The sequence below is a fragment of the Mus caroli genome, chromosome 1 (assembly GCF_900094665.2).
Source record: "Mus caroli chromosome 1, CAROLI_EIJ_v1.1, whole genome shotgun sequence".
Classification (NCBI taxonomy): Eukaryota; Metazoa; Chordata; class Mammalia; order Rodentia; family Muridae; genus Mus; species Mus caroli.
Window position 1 is genome coordinate 125,645,224 of NC_034570.1, and position 12,386 is coordinate 125,657,609.

General features: G+C 50.8%; 1 protein-coding gene across 1 annotated transcript; it reads left to right on the plus strand.

Moving 5' to 3' along the window:
• Positions 1–490: 490 nt before the first annotated feature.
• Positions 491–11,404, plus strand: Fmod (fibromodulin). Its single transcript, XM_021161581.2, has 3 exons — positions 491–819; positions 3,503–4,489; positions 9,732–11,404. Exons 2-3 carry the CDS (start codon positions 3,511–3,513, stop codon positions 9,881–9,883), a joined length of 1,131 nt encoding a protein of 376 aa, XP_021017240.1. The 5' UTR covers positions 491–819; positions 3,503–3,510; the 3' UTR covers positions 9,884–11,404.
• Positions 11,405–12,386: the final 982 nt, after the last annotated feature.

The window sequence follows — 12,386 nt, forward strand, 5'->3', positions numbered from 1 at the left end:
AAAACCTTGTCAGAGGGTTAACCAGATCCAGTGAGTCTCCCTTATCAAACACTGTTTTAAACATTTAAGCTAAAATCTTTTCTGTGCTCTTAAATCTCCTCACTGTCTAATGCCATCCAGTCCCCCTAGCTTCGTCTTCCCCTGGCTTAGCTATTCCACATCCGTAAAGGCATAACAGCAATAGTTAGAGTCCCTGATTTTCCATTTGTTCCCGTGGCAGAAAGGTCTCAGTGGTCGCCATGAACTTGAGCCAGCGCAAGCCCTCCTGCAGCCAGCATGCTCTCCCACGCACTAAGTCTGACATCTGGCTACAAGGGGTGCTTGAGCCAAGAAAGATAAGTGCAGACTCCTGGAGGGGACCAGGATTGCTGAAAGAGTTAAAAGGTTCTTTCTCCAAACCTTGGCCCTCCCTCTCCTGTGTCTACTTTGTGGGTTTAATGAGAAACCCAGGCACCGCACAAGAGACGGCAGAAATAACTTCTGGGGCATCGCTAACTCATTCAGCAGCAAGAGACTTCAGGCTGCCAATGCTCCAGGGAAGATAACCCAGTGGAATGAAGGTGGTTTTTACAGCCTGGGTCGGACGGAATTTTGCAGAGCTGAGTGTGAGCTCCGCCCTTTACAGGACTGAAAAAGCCAGCTTAGGCTCCTCAGCCCCTCTTCGAGATATTTGATTAGGAATTTGGGGGCGGGCCCTGGCCTGGCACAGACTTGCACACTCTCCGTAGGCGCTCACTCCTCTCTTCCCTCTCTGCCACATTCTCCAACCCAAGGAGACCAGAAAGAAGGACGTGGTCACTCTGAACAGTTCAACCCAAGGTAAGTACAGCCCTATTTCTTTAGGTTTGCTCCCTTGCAGTTCTATAAAGAGAAACAAGGGGGAAAGGACAAGGCTGGGAGAAGAGTGGGCAGAGATGGGTTATTACTCCCAACTGGTCCATGCCTCCCAGGGATGCTGAAGAGATGCAACGGCAGGGTCTGCATGTTCCCTGTCTCCTACAGCTCCCTGTGGGTATCGGGGGCCTCTCTTTCACTGACATAAAAACATGAAGAAAATTGCAGTCTCCTGGTTGCTACCCATGAGTCTCAACATGCTAGGACTTGGGGCACTTTGGAGAATAGTCTCTGGATGTCCCAGAGATCTCTTAGAGAGGGGCATGGTGCCCAAATGTTAGAGGGCAAGCTTTGTGTATGTAACATATGTGTTGTTGGAGTTAAGAGGAGAGAATAAAGAATTGATCCAAGGAGTCATGGATGGAGTGGTGGATAGGATATGTTTTTTTAGTTCGACCTCAGCTCTGATAGAGTTTCCCCAGAATGAAGAAACAAAATGGTACATTTGTAGCTCCCCAGTCGGGATCCCCAAGTCTGAAAGAATCACTCCTGGAACCCTCACACTGAATAGAGGGTCTCTAGCATGACAAGAAACAGTTTAAAGGTGTGCAACCCTGAAGCCACATTCTAGATCGGGTGGGGAAAGGACGGGCCTGCACTCCTCCTAAGCCCTTCCAGCAGTCATACTCTGAAGGGAGGCCACTGTGGCTGGGCATGGAGCCCCATGGAAAGCTGAACCTTGAAAAGGAAGGTAGTCCCCTTCTGCCAACGTGCCTAGTCTGGAAGAGGGACAAAATGGACAGAGGCTTAGTGTGCCAGTCTTCTCTAAAAAGCCACCTTGGTCAGTCCTGCAGCAGCCCAGGGCTGTGCATGGAAAAATGCTCTCTTGGCAATGGGCCGTTCCATCCGTCTTCTCTCCTGGCCCAAGTCAGGAACCAGTCAGCATCTTAGGCAGTGGGCAGTTGAGTCTGCTCCTCAGAAACACTGGGGCTCTTTGTTCAGGGACTGTGGCTGCCCAGGGATGAGCCAGAGTGCCTGTCCTGAGCCATCCGGGGAGCAGTGGGATGAAAAGTCATAAGGGAACTGTTTCAGGGAACAGAAGGGCACGACAGAGATGCTGCTCAGAAATGGAGTAGTTGGACTGTCATAGCTGGGTCTCTTCTCATCAATTCATAGGACTGTCCTGTCCACAGCTGCCAATCCCAGCACAGCCCGGTGGTGAGAGCACCAGGAAAGGTTCTAAATATTGTCTTAATAGTTGTGTCCTGGGAGGTCTCCCTGTTCCCGGGGACTATGCAGTGTGCTGGCCATAGCAACCTGGGGTAGAGTCGAGTACCCAGGTCAAACACCCCTGGCTCCCCACCATCTATCTACACCTGCAGGTTCCCTCCTGGAGGCCCCAGCGTGCCTTGGTTGTCTTGCTAGCAAGCTCTAATGCAACAGACCCTCAGCAGCGTGGGTGCTAACTGAGCCTGGAAAGCCAAGTGACATCACTTGAAGGAGGTAGCTTAGAAGAGAGGAAGGTACACCTCGTATGTGGCACATGCCTTTAACTCCAGCAGTCAAGAGGCAAAGACAGGTGGAGCTCTGGGAGTTTGAAGCCAGCCTGGTCTATTTAGTGAGTTCCAGGAGAGCCAAAGCTATGTAGGGAGACGCTGTCTCAAAAAGGAGGACTAAATGCCCCTACTGGATTCCCTCCATCCCTTCCATTTCTATTCCAGTTCTCAGTGTCCCTAATTCATTTCAATTGCCTCTCACATGGCTCCTGCCATCCCCATGGTGGGTGAGAGGAGGGTGAAGTCCTTCAGTCTTCAGGACCACAGAAGAGAGACGCAGACCAGGCCAGACACAGTACAGTCAGCCCAGAAGACAATCATTAGAGCCATACTGGGTTTCCAGTCTGGAAAGACTGAAGTCTGGCTACACACTCAGCCGCAAGCTGCTAACCAGTGCGTTTTTCTCGCCCAGAAGACTCACAGGCCATGGTCCTCTGGAGAATAGCCCAGACCTTGTGGTGGCCACAGGGGAGCCACACCCTCCCACACACTCAGGACCACAAATCCCCAGGCTGCCCACGAGACCCAAAGGATCTTCAAGAAGTAGCTCAACTATTCCCTTTGGAAGTCCCAGTCCTTTCTGGAGGCTTCCTGGACACAGGAAGAACCAGGAGACTCTTGTCCTTGGACTTGCAGAAAAAAATTCCCTGCAAGTCCAAACTAGAGGGGAGTTCAGACCTAAAAGTATCCCACCGTATACAGGAAGGTATATAATTGGGGGAGGGGGAAACAGACAGACAGAGAGACAGTACTGCAAGGCTCTCAGCTTCAACAACCTTCAAGAACCTCAGGGTGCTGGAGGATGCTAAGGACCTGCCCTTCCCCAAACTACAGCCCATGCCTCTCAGGTTCATCTCTAATCTCAGACTCTTTTCATGGCTGCAAGACCAGAAGCTAAACCGGTGACCTTCCTCACCTCCCCAGGTATGCAGAGCCAGGAGGAGGAGGAGGCACCCAGGTGAGGGGGAAGCACAGCTTCTGCCCTCCAGTGCTTGACTGTAGTCACAGCGTCATCTGTGTAGCTCAGAGCCTGTGGCCAGCCTGAGCCACCCAACTGCCCGCCTGCACCTTCACTCATGCCCCCTCTTGCTCTGTTCTCTCCCTTTCTACAGAGACAAAAATGCAGTGGGCTTCCATCCTGCTGCTGGCTGGGCTCTGCTCGCTTTCCCAGGGCCAGTATGATGAAGACTCTCACTGGTGGATCCAATACCTCCGAAACCAGCAGTCCACCTACTACGACCCCTACGACCCTTACCCCTATGAGCCCTCTGAGCCTTACCCCTATGGAGTGGAAGAAGGCCCAGCCTATGCCTATGGCGCACCACCTCCACCAGAGCCCCGCGATTGTCCCCAAGAATGCGACTGTCCCCCCAACTTCCCCACAGCCATGTACTGTGACAACCGCAACCTCAAGTACCTGCCTTTTGTGCCCTCCCGCATGAAGTACGTCTACTTCCAGAACAACCAAATCTCTGCCATCCAGGAAGGTGTCTTTGACAACGCCACTGGGCTCCTCTGGGTCGCTCTACATGGCAACCAGATTACCAGTGACAAGGTAGGCAGGAAGGTCTTCTCCAAGCTGAGGCACTTGGAGAGGCTGTACCTGGACCACAACAACCTGACCCGAATGCCCGGCCCGCTGCCCCGATCCCTGAGAGAGCTCCACCTGGACCACAACCAGATCTCACGGGTCCCCAACAATGCTCTGGAGGGCCTGGAGAACCTCACAGCCTTATATCTCCACCACAATGAGATCCAGGAAGTGGGGAGTTCCATGAGAGGCCTCCGGTCCCTGATCCTACTAGACCTGAGTTATAACCACCTTCGGAGGGTACCCGACGGTCTGCCCTCAGCCCTGGAGCAGCTGTACCTAGAACACAACAATGTCTACACCGTCCCTGACAGCTACTTCCGGGGGTCACCCAAGCTGCTCTATGTCCGGCTGTCTCACAACAGTCTCACTAACAACGGCCTTGCTACCAACACCTTCAACTCCAGCAGCCTCCTTGAGCTAGACTTGTCTTACAACCAGCTGCAGAAGATCCCTCCTGTCAACACCAACCTGGAGAATCTTTACCTCCAGGGCAACAGGATCAATGGTGAGCTCCAGAGGAGGGAGGGGACTCCTTGGATGCTAATGGGAACATAAAAAAAAATAATAATAATAGTAATAATAATAAGTATAGAGAGCCAAACGATCAAGTATACTGACCGCCAAAGCCCTGTAGTCAGCCAGGTGCACACTGGTCCTCCAGCAAGGTAAGAGAGCTGACTACAAAGTTGGTTGGCTCCAAAGACTACATAGAAGAAACAAGATTCAGTCTAAGGCTTTCAAGGTGAGTGCATGGGCTGAGGGAAGGAGGGATGAGGGCAGTTAGCATGGGGAACTGGTGGGAAGAACCTGCCAGTTACCAAGTCACAGGTCAGAGACAGTTGGGGATGCATGGTTTAGGAGCACTGAGAAATGAGTTTAAAGAAATTTTAGAGCAGCAGTTCTCAACCTGTGGGTCACAACCCCTTGGGGGTGGGGGCAAATGACCTTTTCACAAGAGTCACATACCAGATATCCTGCATATCTAATTATGATTCATTACAGTAGCATGATTACAGTTACGAAGTAACAATGAGAATAATTGTATGGTTGGTTAAAGGGTCACAGCATGAGGAAGGTTGGGAGCCACTGCTCCAGAGGGATATTCAAGAAGGAGACCTGGCGTTCTCTTCTGGGGTCTGCCTTGGGGCGCTGATGGGCTGGTAAGAAGCCAAGGTCCCTGAGCATCCTTAACAGTCACCAGAGGATGCAGACTCTGTCACACACACACACACACACACACACACACACACACGACTCCTGCCTGCACAGCTAGTCTCCTGTTTTGCTGTTTGTTTTTCAAACTTAACAAAAATGGGCAGCCCTCCCAGAACTGAATGTGGGACATCTTGCCAGTTCTCCCTGGAGTCCAAGGAGCCCCTGGTGGCAAGGCAAAGGTCCTCCCTGAGGTAACATGGGCCTGGCCACCCAGAAGCCTTGGGGAAAGAGCACAGGATTGTGTGCTTTATAAGAACTTCCCTGCATAGGCAGGACTACCCCTCTGAGACAGAGAGATAAAAAATGAATCTCTGATTGACTAGCGGCCTTTCAGCCTCTTTCTAACACGTTAGGATCTCATGTTCAGAGCATGCTTGCATTACCCCAGTGGCTTTTGATGTCTTGCTCTCAGCTGGAAAGTACAGGGCCAGCATTTAGTTTCCCTCCCCCTGTGGCTCAGTCCTCGGCTCTGGGGAAGGGAGGCCTGGAATGGCCAGGCAGTGGGCTCTGAATTTCTTGCAGCCTGCTGAGAAGGAATGAGCCGACAAAGCACAGGGAGACCCTGTCCTGTCCTCTCTCCCGCTTCCTCTCTCTTCTCAGGGGACAGATCAGTCCTTTAACAAGATGTTAACAGCCAGACAGCCTACCTCAGGGGGAATAGGGAGGTTGCAATGGGCCTCTGAAGTCAAAAGCGATCTGTCTGGTCCTTTCATTTGAACGGCAAGGCACTGTTACAGGGGTAAGAGCGGCTTTTACTTAGAGTCTCTCTTTTGGGGGAGGAGTCCTGTTAGTCCCAAGATGACAATGGGAGTCATTTACTCTACCTTAAAGATGTCACACATACCCAGAGTTTGGCGTTTTTCTCACAGCTCTATGTCCCACTCTACAGTCATCTGCCACCACTCTGAATCCAGAAGAGCTATGAGAAACGTCACACCATGAGAAATGTCACACCAGATGCTGTCCAAGGGTAACTCTGAACGCGTGGCAGACAGGCACTCTGGGAAGGAGCGTGAGAGCCAACACCTAACTCTCAAGTCAGAGAGAAGTGGCAAGGATAGACTTGTCACAGCGTCTCGTCACCCTTATGTCTTTATGCAGAAATATCCAGGGACATACAAGGGAAGCCCTCTCCCAAAAGCTGATCGGAAAGTAAATTACTTAATGAGTTGTCCTGGGGCACTGCAAAAAAGCTCTCTGTTCAAACCCCTGGGAAATGTCAGCATCTGCCCCAAATCCCTATGAGCCAGATTTAGACCTAATTCTTTCCCTCCTGGTTATCAGTAAATCTCTCTCCCGGCTTCTCTGTAACAAGCAAAGGAACCCCCATGCCTTGTCATTCTCGAATCAGTAAGTGGTATGAGGACCACACAATCCAGAGGACCTGGTGCACAGTGTCACAGTCAACCCCTGGTAACACAGTGTCAGTCACCTTCTTGTTGCCTTTTGGAGAGTCAACAGGCATAGTCTGGGCACTTGTTTTCTGAACTGTCACCATGGGGACAGTAAAAGAAAAGCCATGTTCCAGGTCACCCAGCCTAAGGAAGGCCGAAACCCCTAACTCCTGCCTTTTGTAAAGGACCTAAAGCCAGACATCTCTGATGGAGAACAGGGACAACCCGGCTCTGATGCAGGAAATGGCTTCTTAGCTTGCCTGCCACACACTCTGGGTAACCAGGAAGGAGGAATTCCTGTACTGGCAGTCAGTGACCATGTTGGGGTGAAGGTGTGGTAAGGGGGACCCAATAGAACAGGAGCTCCAGGCCTTCAGGAAACTAGACAACACACACACACACACACACACACACACACACACACACACACACACCTCTCCCTCCAATGCCTCCCTCAGTTTTTCCAACCTGGCAGAAGAGGAATGGTAGAGCAGACAGAGCCATGGAATGTTAGTCGGAAGCTGTGGGATCCAATGGCGTGGGGCGGGACTGGAATTTGGAAAGACTCATGTCAGTATTTAATCTGGCCTGGAAAAATGTCTGCCGGGGCCTCCTGACAGAAACCCTGACCTACTGTGGGCTTGAGGAAGATGTGTGGAGGGGTGCTCTTAGAGCCCCCATGAATAGCTGATCTAGATGCTGTGTCTAGTGGCTCACAGGTATGGGAGCTTGGATGTTAGCACAGTCTGCAGGCTCCATGTCCAGACCTCTGGCTCAGTCCCAAATAGGACTGAAAGTGGCAAGTGACGTTCAGCCACATCGTGTGCCCCCTGGCCCCGTGAACAGGTAATAGACCCAAGCCCCACCTGCACTATACCCACTAAATCTACTCCCAAGGACCAGAAGGGAAACAGCAAAAAGCGTCTCAGATCTTCTGCTCCTCCTCAAAGTATATTTCACAGCCCCACTCTCCCGGGACCTAATTCTTCTCCAGGCCTGAATTCTGTGTTTGAGGGCAGTGCAACATGGTTTGCTACAGCACACCAACCCATCTCGGGCAGTTCTTAATGGAGACTAAAAGCAACTTATGGTGTTAATTCAAAACCACATTCCTCCACAGCCTCAGCCTTCTGTGCCGTCTTTCTTGGAAACCTTCATTTTCACACTCCCTCCTTCCCCCGGGAGGAAACCCTATTGTCTTTAAAAATTGGGTTAGCTCCTACAGATCAATTCTGATTATAGTTCCAGGCACCTCTGCAGGATGAGGGAAGTCTCTGACGGGACAAAGTCAGCCCTGTTCTACACTTGGCTCGAGGCTGCCAACATGGGTATCTGTGAATGATGGTCACGCCAGACCCCACCCCCTCCTGCCAGCTTATCTAAACCAGTTCACAGAAAATGACAACAAGAGTGGCCTTCTAGGGAGCCAAGTAGAAGGAGGGCAGCCCTGACGGACTTTATGGCTTCCAGTGTGAACAACTTCTGTTGTCGCTTTTGGAGTTTGAACTGGGATTTTGAATGTCTTCCTTTCCTTTCAAGTTACTGACGGTAGACGGTGGTGTCATCTGAGAGGACAACAGAGACAGCTGTGGGAAGCCTTGTGTTGAGATGACCCAAAACTAGAACATTTGTTTCATGGCTTAGGGGAACTCCTCTACAAAAGAGTCCCCAGAGACTTCTGAGAGTAAAAATGAGACCACAGCCTAGGGGGATGGCTCTGTCCCTGTCTCCACCCCACCCCCAAGTTTAAACCTACAGGGTCTTGTGGGAAGGATACCCAAGAGCACTCAGGGCGCTTGAAGGGCCCGTGGAAGTGGGGAGTTAGGGGACAGGCTGCAGAAGCTGGAACATTCCCCTGGTGGTGGTGACAGCTTGCCTGTAATTCTAACCTCAGAAGACAGATGATCCCTAAGGCAAGATAGCTACTTACCGAGAGTAGAGATGAGTAGAGATCCCAGCAAGCTCCGGGTTTGACTGAATGACCTTAGCTCAGTGAGGGAAAGCATTGATGAGGAACCCTGACGTAAGCCTTAGGCCTCACATGCAAACATGCACACATACACAGGTGTTGCAGGACATACAAACATGCTATATACATGTGCGCACCACACACACATGAAAAGGGGAAAAAAAACTAAATAAAAGAGGCAGACTACAAGGTCTGGTGGTACATGCTGGCTGTGATAGCCCACACTCAGGAGGTCACACAGGAGAATCTGGAGTCTAAGGCTGTACTTAGCTACATAGTAAGTTTGAGGGCAGTCTGGACTATATGAGACCCTGTCTCCCAAAGTGAAAAAGACCTATGTAATCGTACAAGGAGGCAGGGGGATTATTTGATTTGGTTTGGTTTAGGGTTTGTTTTTTTTTTAGATAGGGTCTCTCTGGGTAACCCTGGCTGTCCTGGAACTCACTGTGTAGTTCAGATTGCCCTCGAACTCACAGAGATCTGCTTGCCTCTGACTGCCAAGTGAGGCTAAAGGGTTTCTGCCAGCATGCCTGGCTATTTATTTGACTTTGGCATTTCTAGCCTGCTCTCCCCTTCCAGTCCCCTGAAGGCTCTGGCACCCAGACACTCGGCTCTAAGGCCAGGATTTCTCTCTTTCATGTCCTACTACTTTCCCTACCTGCAAAATGACAGGAAATATTCAAAAACAGTGTACCCCATTCCTGGAGTGTACCCCATTCCTGGAGTGTACCCCATTCCTGGAGTGGCCTTCTTGCAGTGCGCCGCCATCAGCAAAGCGGTCCTCCCAGGAGCAGCCAAGCCTTTAGAGACGCTGTGAGCTCCACCTACCCTCTGCTTCCCCCTGCTGCCCGCAGGGGGAAAAAACAAGGCCCGGTGGGAAGGACATCCGGGACATTTGGGGAGCAAAGCAGGGGGGTGGGTAGGGGAGTAAGAGGTTGAGCTGGGGAGGCTCACACCTCCCCAGCGTGCTCTGTTCCTAGCATGGTTCCCAACGGTACCAATCCATCTGACTCCAATACTTTAGCACCCCCGGCTCAACTCTTCCACTCCACCCCCACCCCAGTCTTTATTCTTTATTTCAGCTGATTCAAAGGGGCCCTCTGTGCCCATTTTGTATCTGTTTCCTAAGCTGAGCTTCTCCCACCCGCCCACCCTTTTTGTCCCGCCAGAGTTCTCCATCAGCAGCTTCTGCACGGTGGTGGACGTCATGAACTTCTCCAAGCTGCAGGTGCTACGCCTGGATGGGAACGAGATCAAGCGTAGCGCCATGCCGGTGGATGCCCCACTCTGCCTGCGCCTCGCCAGCCTCATCGAGATCTGAGGGGCCTCGCCTTGGGCTCCTGGCTCCGGGCTCCGGGCTCCGGGTACCGTGCACCGGGCTCGGGGTACATGCCCTGCCACCCCGCTGCATATTTGGCTTTTGCTGGATGGTCTGGGACACGCATGTGACAGAAGTCCACAGGATCTTATTCAATCTCCTTCCAACAGGCAGAGTTAGGTGGGATCAGGGGCCAGGCCAGTTTCTGCAGGGGAATGAATTTGGTGGTAAAAGAAATAGCTATAGAGTCTAGCCCCAAAATCTTCTTGCTTGGACAGTAGCATACAACCAGTTCCAATCTGACCTTTTTGAGCTGTGCTCAACAGCATGGCCAGCTGCTTCTGCGGTTGCTCTGGGCTCCTGCTCTTTGCTCCTCAAAACATCACAACACACCTCTTGCCCAGTCACCTCCTCCCAGCCCAGGGTCACCCACTCTGCCCTCTTTCACTGGGGCCTCTTCTAATGTCTTAGGCAGTCAGGAGACACCCACACCCTAAGGGCACACTCTTATCTGAGGCTAAACAGATGGCTAAAATCATCACACACTCCCCCCCCCCCACCTGTTTAAAGTCACCATATTGAACACCATAATGATGAGCTGTTAGCAGAGGGGATAACCGGCTCTATAATGGAGGATCTATCAGAGGAGGGAAGGGTCCAGTGGTCATTATCAGTATCCATAGTAAGATGGGGAAGAGTCACACCTCAGTATAGCAGAACTGAAGGGGCAGCCCCCTTTCCAGTTTCATCTGACCCATCACCCCTTCTTGGGCTTTTAGTATCGAAGGGGCAAGTGTGGTTTTCAAAACATGAGAAAGAGCCTCTGCTCATCCTTTGATCCAAGGATGAAGGATTGTTACACAAATGGCAGAGGCAGACTCCACCCGCGGAGGACCTGCCACTAACCCAGACCAGGGGGTGATCTCAATAGCTCGTTTGTCCATAATGCTAGAGCCTTAGGAACCAGCCCTGTGGAGATGCTCACTGGGGTGCAAGAAGCCCTGGCCAGGCCCAAGTCCTGCCGACACTAGACCTGGCTTCCTCTGCATTCACACTATGCAGCCCACCTTATGTCCAGTGGTGCCTGTGATTTGTAGTTTGTCTAAGAACAACCTCATCTTCTCCTTTTTAAAGGTGGTATTGCCTAGGTACAACCAACAGGGTCTATCCCACTGGGACAGAGCCACCGGGGTAGCGAGTAGCAAGAAGCAATTGTGAGATGCTAGCCTGAGGTGGGTCCCTGCCTTAGACCCCTGACTCTGTGTGCTCTTAGGATCGAGCTTCTCTGGAAAGGACAGGGTGGGGCGGGATGCTTAGACTGTGCTATGGGTTCCAGAACTGAAATCCACAAAAGCCAAACCAGCTTGTTTCAACCAGGGAGTGCCATCTGAGGAGCAAGGCTGCCCTGCCCAGGGCTCTTGGGAAGCACCTGCATGCGTCACCATCCTGCCTCTGAAGAGCCCTCAGCATGAAGCAAGCATGAATGGTGGCCAACCTAACCAATAAAGTTATTTTATAAGTGCATCTGCAAGGATGGAGTCGTTGGTGGCAGCCCTCGGCATCGCCTCGGGGTACCTAGACACACAGGCCTTGAACCGTGTCCGCTCTTTATAAAAAGTAGTCTATATAAAAACTCAAGTTAGCAAGTGTTGTGGTATGAAAGCTCCTAGATCTATTCTCACTATTTATCCACCCTTTTGTCTCACAAGAGAAAGAAAAACAGGGTTTGAGGGCTGGGTTTTGTTTGTTTGTTTTGTTTCTGTTATTGTCATTATTTGCCCTGCACACACACAAAGACACACAGAGACACACACAAATACACATATAACACACAAACACATAAACACACTCACACAAACACACATACACACAAACACACAAACAACACTTATAAACACATAATACATACAGGCAAACAAACATACAAACACATGCAAACATGCACACAGACACATTACAAACATATACACAAACACATTACAAACATACACATGCAAACATACACAATACACATACAAACACCTATAAATATACACACAAACACATACATACAAACATACACAAACATATAAACACATAAACACAAATACATACAGGCAAACACACATACATGCAAATAAACACACACAAATACACATACAAACATACACACACACACATTCTACATGCTTTTCTTCTTCCTCTCCTGTCAACCGAGTAATTCTGGATCTGACTGAACCTGGGTATTATTGCCTTAATGGCTACTGCCCTCTAGTGGCACCTGTCAGAAACTGAACGCTGCCCCACCATGCACAACCCACTTGGTTCTGGAAGAAGTAAACCAGAGAGGGAGTCGCCTACCTACCTACTCTCTGCTCCTCTCAGAATGGGTCTCTTGAAACCCTTCTGGTGCCAAGTGCCAGGCTAAACACTTAACATTGCCTTGAAATGATGGAAGCTGCACGTGGCTTCCAGTCAGGGAAAAAGGGAAGTGACTGAGATGAATATATGCCAAATTCTAACTGCC

Bases quoted from the DNA above. Each gene is read 5' to 3' on its own strand.
- Fmod (XM_021161581.2), top strand. From the start codon at position 3,511: ATGCAGTGGGCTTCCATCCTGCTGCTGGCTGGGCTCTGCTCGCTTTCC. The intron at 4,490-9,731 runs GTGAGCTCCAGA...TTGTCCCGCCAG, and splicing joins CCAGGGCAACAGGATCAATG to AGTTCTCCATCAGCAGCTTC.